Below are 6,628 nucleotides of genomic sequence, written 5' to 3'. Positions count from 1 at the left end.
ATGGGGTTCCCCCGCTGGAAGCGTTTCTGCTTCTTGCTCCTCGTAGCCTTCACCTCGTCCCTTTTGCTCTACAGGCACTATTACGCTACGATGGAGCTGCGCAGCGGTCCGAGGGTCGCGGCCAGGTACGGGGGATGCGTGTGGGGTGGATCTGGGGGGCCTGGGAGCTGCTCGGCCCCTCCGTGCCCGCTTTGTTCGCTGTTTGAAGGGCTGCTTCTCCCCCGCCCCTCCGCAGGGTGTCCCGGGTCCTGTATGGGACTCCTGGGCTGCTGTGCCAGGGTCCCTACGTGGATTCAGGGTGAGGGATCAGAGCACCGCCGGCAGCAGGATTGGAAGGGGCTGCTTTGCAGGGTGAAGGGCTGACCCTACACTGCAGCTGCAAGAGCAGGGCACGGCTGCCGGCATCCCGCAAACTCCCAGACTCCGGCAATGGGCATCTCCTCCTTTGCTGCCCCTTCGGATTTCCCCTGAGCACCCCCAGTTCTGGGCTGGGCGCTGGGCAGCCCCGGGTGCACGGCTGTGAGAGCAGGGACGGTGCTATGGGACAGAGGGGAGACTCTGTAGGACCACAGCAGGTCCTACACAGGGGCAGCTGGGTGCAGGCCAGTTTGCACAGGGAGGCACTGGGATGCAGCTGGATGGGCTGCCTTTGGGCTGCATCTCCCCCAGCAGGAGCTCTGTGCACCCATCCCACCTCACAGCCTGGGCAGGAGCTGCTGCACAGTGCTGGGCTCGTGCCTGGGTGCCCTTGAGAAGAGAAGCTGAACCCCACGATGGCTCCCAAGCTCTCCTGGGATCGTTTCCATTGGCTTGAATCCCAATACCAAAGTGCAGCTCGTGTCCCATTGGCTCTGATTCCCAGCATTTGCAAACATGCTGCCCTGTAATCTCTGCTTGTGCCTCCAAAAATACCAACCTGGAGCCACCAGCGCTGCTCTGGCAGCTGATACAGGGCTGAGCTGGGACTGAAATCCACAGGTGCAGCACTCCTTAGTGCTAAACACGAGCATGGGGTGACCTTCTGGGCTTTTCCTCCCATTGGGGCACAAAGGGTGGCTGAGCGGTGCTGCATTTTGGGGAGCACAGTGTGTACAAGATCTCCTCCTGCTGCAGCCTGGTGGGGGCACGCAGGGCTTGGGAGGGTGCTGAGCCCTGAGTGTGGAGCTCTGCCCATCCCAGTGTCCCACCTGAGCTCTGTGCTGGGGAGGAGGCCCCACACTCAGCCCTTTGCAATGGGATGGAGCAGATGCTGCTGTTGCAGCTACCTCCAACTGCTTGGCACCGTTTGCTTCAGACAGAGCGTGTGTTCTCCCATTTATTTGCTGGAAGCAGAGAGTGACCACAGAGCAAAGATGCCACACTGATGAGTGCCACCACAGGGACTGAATGCACCCTGGCTCAACTCATGGTGCACAGCACTGCGCCCCTCCCAGAGCCCCATTGTGCATCGATGGGTCGGGGGGGGGCTGTCATCTTCTGGGGCAGCCAAGCATTGCTGGGCATGGGGAAACTGCATGTCAGGAGGTGCTGGGCAGCAGCCCTGCCACGGACAGCTGGCACCGTGTGGGAGATGGCTGCAGTACAGCAGGTGGGGTGTGAGCATCAGCTCTAGGGATGGAGCTGATGGGGAGGAGGTGTCCTTCCCCTGCAGTGGGGAACAGTGGAGGAAACCTAATGCTTGCTGTATGGGAGGAGGCAGAGCTACGCTCTCCACCTGCTCTACCTGTCCCTGAGATCCCAGGTAACAAGGAGCCCTTGTCTGCTCCACAATGCCCCGCTTTGCTGGAAGCACCTGCTGCTCAGAAGGGCCCTTCTGTACAGGGAGGAATGAATGGGAGCCTGTTCCCCCACAGGTGGGCTCCCACCTCCTGCCCGGCCCTGAGCTGCCTCAGGGGCACCCATGGGGCTCTGAGCCCCCCAAGGTGCAGAGTGCATCCCCCAGATGTTGGCAATGGAGGTATGGGCACAAGAGGGATTTTGTTCCCCTGTTTCATGTGGGGGCACACTGCTGTATCTCCAAGCATGGGGTGGCACTGATGTGGGGCATCAGAGCACTCCCCAGCCACCCTTGCGCCCCCCTGCAGAGCCCTAATAGCCCCACTGTTTTCCCAGTGCAGTGATGGGCAGGGGCTGTCAGGATAAGGAATGTGTTGAGGACTCGGTGTCACCCTCCTGTTGTCCCCTTGCAGCCTGCTGCAGCCAGAGCTGCTGTTCCTGGTCCGCCCAGACACCTCACGTCCAGACAACAGCCACCAGCAGGATCTCGGAGGGACTGTGAAGAGGTAACTGGGGAGAGAGAGGGAGTTTGTGATGGCCCCAGTGTGCGGGAGCCTCCTGAACCCTTCTCACTGCTATACTTCTCCCATTCCAGCAGGGAGTTCTCCCAACCATCCTCAGAGCTGGAGAAGCCCAAACCCAGTGGAAAGCAGGTGACAATCAGCAGGATGTGGGGTGTCCCTGGTGCTGTCCCCTGGGCCACCAGCCTGCCCCACATCGAGGGGCTGCTCCTGTGAGCCGGGGCTGCCCCTGTGCTCCATCCAGGTGCCCGGGGTAGGAGATGTTCACGTGCATCTCCATGAAGCCCAATCCTTCAGCACCCTGAGGAGATGGGCTCTGCATTTGGGACACGGAGGCGCGAGGCAGTGCTGTGCCTCCAGCAGCCAGAAAGGAGCAGCTCTGTCCCTGGGTCTGACCTCCCCTCGGTGCCTCCTGAGGCTTCTCCAGGCTCAGTGTTGACCCTTCTCCCCCTGCAGCCCACCCTGTGCCCCCGCTCGGTGGTGGCCACGGCAAAGGCAGACCCCACATTTAAGGAGCTCTTCCAATTTGACATCCCGGTGCTGATGTGGGACCAACACTTCAACCCCGAGACGTGGGACAGGCTGAAGGCACGACGTGTCCCATACGGCTGGCAGGGCTTATCCCAAGCAGGTATGGGGCCTGGGGGGCTCAAGGGGACCTTGACAGAAAGGCTCAGAAATGGAGAAACCCCACAGAGGAGCTGGGGATCTCAGTCTGTTCCCACTCCCAGGGAGCGGGGTGGTGGGGACAGCTTTGCAAATGCTACTTTGCAGCATCTTGTGACATTTTCCCCAAATAAAAGCTCCAGTGTGTGCATGATGATGAACTGAGGCACGGAAGACCTCGGACAACCCGCTCCATTGTTGTCAGTGGAGATTGTTTCCCTTCCAAGTCCAAACCTACTCACTGCTCTCCCCGGCAGGGAAGTGATGGGGATGGGGGGAGCAAGGAGGGGGTGGTTGCAAGAAGGCTTTGTCAGGAGGGGAAGCAGCCGGCGCTGGCGTCTCACAGGTCTGGGGCTGTCCAGATGTGTCCTTGTGCCTTGTACAGCATTGGGCAGCTGCTGTGGGGAGTGGGGTCAGTAATATGGGGCTGGGAGAGGAGATTTCTTCTCCAAAAGAGCGGTGCTGCAGTGTCACAGCTGCCCAGGGAGTGGTGGAGTCGCCGTCCCTGGAGGTGTTGAAGAACCACAGAGATGTGACACTGAGGGACGTGGTCACTGGGGGTGGGTTGGGGTTGGACTCAGAGATCCTAGAGGGCTTTTCCAACCGTAGCAATGCTGTGATTCTTCACACCTGAGGTGCAGCCATCCACACACATGTGCTTGAAGTGCTCCCAGCGCTGCTGACATGTACTTCTCCCTTTTTTCCCAATCCAGCTGTGGGCAGCACCCTGCACCTCCTTAACAGCTCCTCCAACGCTCAGCTCTTTGGCCGTGACCGCTTCCCCGGGGGCTGCGTGCGCTGCGCCGTGGTGGGCAATGGGGGGATCCTGAATGGCTCACGGCAGGGCCGGGCCATCGATGCACATGATCTGGTCTTCAGGTAAGGCCGGGAGGGCACAGCGAGGCTGTGGGTGCTGGGGTGAGCCCAGCCCCGGACGTTGTCCCATGGCGATCCCGCAGGCTCAATGGGGCCATCATCAAAGGCTTTGAGGAGGATGTTGGGACCAAGGTTTCGTTCTACGGCTTCACGGTGAATACCATGAAGAATTCCCTCATTGCCTATGAGGCGTATGGCTTCAGCCAGATACCGCAGGGCAAGGTGAGACCCCGAGGGCACGTCAGGGTGCCCACCCCTGAGAACGGGCTGCCGGGGGGGTGGTGGGTCACCATTCCTGGAGGCTCTCAAGAAAAGAGCGGATGTTGCACTGAATGACAAGGTTAATGGTATAGCAGTGAGGGGTTGCTGGCTACACCAAATGATCTTAATGGTCCTTCCTTAATGATTTTGTGATTAAGTTGACCTCTGAGGCTCCTCCAAGCTTTAGGAGCCTCAGTCCCCACCATGCCTGTGTTCCTGCTGCAGGACCTGAAGTATATCTTCATCCCCTCGGACGCACGCGACTACATCATGCTGAGGTCGGCCATTCAGGGCAGCCCAGTCCCCGAGGGCTTGGACAAGGGTGACGAGTGAGTGAACTCACCAATGGGCCACGACATGCCCAGCTCTACCCCAGGTGACGCTAGTTCTCCTCTCCCTGCTGCAGGCCACAGAAGTATTTTGGACTGGAAGCATCCGCAGAGAAGTTCAAGCTGCTGCATCCCGATTTCTTGTATTACCTGACGACCAGGTGAGGATGAGGAGGCAGATGTTCCCCCCTGCAGATCTCATCCACTGCAATGCTCACGTCTCCTCCTTGTGGGGAGGTTCATGCAGCCTTGCAGTTACCTGGCCCTCCATTTCATAGCTGGTTTTGAACTGTTCTAATGGGAGCAGAGGGAAGGTCCAAAGATTTGGGTTTGTTTTTCGGTGTTTCTGGTTTGGGGCAATGTTGAATAAAGGGGAGGTATGTTTTAGCAGCTGGCAGAGAATGTATTGAGCCTTAGCAGCGGACATCAGAGCATCCACATATTCCCCCTTCTAAACGCCGTGAGAGGCCACGTTTTGGTGGGTGCCCTGCCTCACGTTGCTGTTTGGTGGGGGGGTCTTAACGCCATGCCCCTCTCCCAGCGCTGCCTCTGCTCTGCAGGTTCCTGAGGTCAGAGCTCCTGGACATGCAGTACGGCCACCTCTACATGCCCAGCACTGGGGCGCTCATGCTGCTGACAGCACTGCACACCTGCGACCAGGTGAGGGGACGCCTTGCCCGGCGCCTGGGGGGACCTCCCACCCTGAGCCCATTGCCAACCTTCTTCCCCTGCCCCATCACCCCACAGGTCAGTGCCTATGGGTTCATCACGGACAACTACGAGCAGTTCTCTGACCATTACTATGAGCCAGAGAAGAAGCCGCTGGTGTTCTACGCCAACCACGACATGCTGCTGGAAGCAGAGCTGTGGAGGAGTTTGCACCAGGCGGGGATCATGGAGCTGTATCAGCGTGAGGGCAGCTCAGTCCCACTGCAAGGACTCTCAGCGCAGCACGGAAGTTCTCCTCTTTCCTGAAGGCCCCCTTCTGTCCCTGGAGGGCTCTCCCATACCCACAAGCCAGCCTGAGCAGCAGGGCCTGCAGCTGACAGCAGAGCAAAGGTGGTGGTGCAGGGCGAGCCAAGGCTGGCAGGGAAATCCTGCAACTCCTCAGGGCCCTCCAGCATCTCATTTGTGACTCTGAGCGTGGCTTTGGGATACCTTTGCACGTGGCTGTGAGCTCCTGATGCCTTGAGAATGTCTGTGGGGCAGCAGCAGCCGCCCATGGGAAGCACGGCGTTCATCTGCAGGTGGGGCAACGTGGTGCTGGAAGGAGATGCTGGAGAAGCACCCATCTGCCAGACCTCATTTCTTGGAACTTTCTGGAGTTACAGCCTCGAAGTCACACTGGGTGGGCTGCAGAACCTGCAGGGCAGAGCTGTCAGCAGCGTGGTACTTAAAAAAGGAAACCCACAGGGAGGTGGTCTTGAACCCTTCCCCCGTCCTGCGTAATCCAGCACTGCTGCAGTGGAGTGGTGGAGGCTCCTCCAGCTCGTGGTGGTGGCTGCAGGGCTGATGCTGCACAGCAAAGGGAGCGGTGTGATCTGATTACGTGGTGTAATTAGAGGAACATTGAGTCATTATTTTCTTCTACGCCTGGTTTAGTGAATGGGGTGGGTTGGACAAAGCATCCTGCCTCCTGTAACACAGCGAGGCTCTGATTTGGGAACGGCAGAAGTGTGGGTTAGGGGTGGGAGTGGGGCTGCAGGGACGCTGCGGGTGCCCAAGCAGAGCTCTGGAAGAACGCAGTGCCCAGGGCGGTGGCTGCAGTGGCTCGCTGGGCACTTTGAAAGCAGCCTCTTCTCACCTCGATGCCATTTGCTGTACGTCAGCTGAAGGGTGGAGGGGACAATTGCAGATATGGCACGAGATAACAGGGCTGAGAGCCAGGGAACCTCGCGCTCCCCTCCAGCTCCATCCTCCTTTGTGACAAAGCTGCACTCAGCTGCTTCGACCTGCTTCAGATGTAATCTCTAGTGGAGCCCTGTTTGCCTTCTCAGGTACGCCTCCAATTAACCTTTGTTCGTGGCAGACACTGCACAATGGCACCATGGCAGCCTGCTACGCCTGTTTTTACATACAAACACTCAGCAAAACCTCTTCCATGACACTGCCTCTGGTTCTCACATCACCTACAAGAGCACCAAAAGCTCCTCAGCCCAAGTGAGAGCACAGCCCACGTGGCTCTGGCTCTGAACCCAT

The 6,628-nt window shown here is 58.9% G+C and overlaps 1 protein-coding gene across 1 annotated transcript; it reads left to right on the top strand.

The window, feature by feature from the left end:
* On the top strand, positions 1–5,404 carry ST6GALNAC2 (ST6 N-acetylgalactosaminide alpha-2,6-sialyltransferase 2; the record flags this gene model as incomplete). The annotated part of the gene is made up of 10 exons (XM_079544284.1): positions 1–125; positions 2,190–2,282; positions 2,372–2,429; positions 2,754–2,928; positions 3,677–3,842; positions 3,923–4,061; positions 4,326–4,429; positions 4,507–4,590; positions 4,990–5,089; positions 5,177–5,404. 10 exons carry the CDS (start codon positions 1–3, stop codon positions 5,402–5,404), a joined length of 1,272 nt encoding a protein of 423 aa, XP_079400410.1.
* Positions 5,405–6,628: the final 1,224 nt, after the last annotated feature.

The sequence above is a fragment of the Tetrao urogallus genome (assembly GCF_951394365.1).
Source record: "Tetrao urogallus genome assembly, chromosome: 18".
NCBI classification, from domain to species: Eukaryota; Metazoa; Chordata; class Aves; order Galliformes; family Phasianidae; genus Tetrao; species Tetrao urogallus.
The sequence above is the reverse complement of the archived record's forward strand: the minus strand, read 5'-3'. Positions and strand labels throughout refer to the sequence as shown.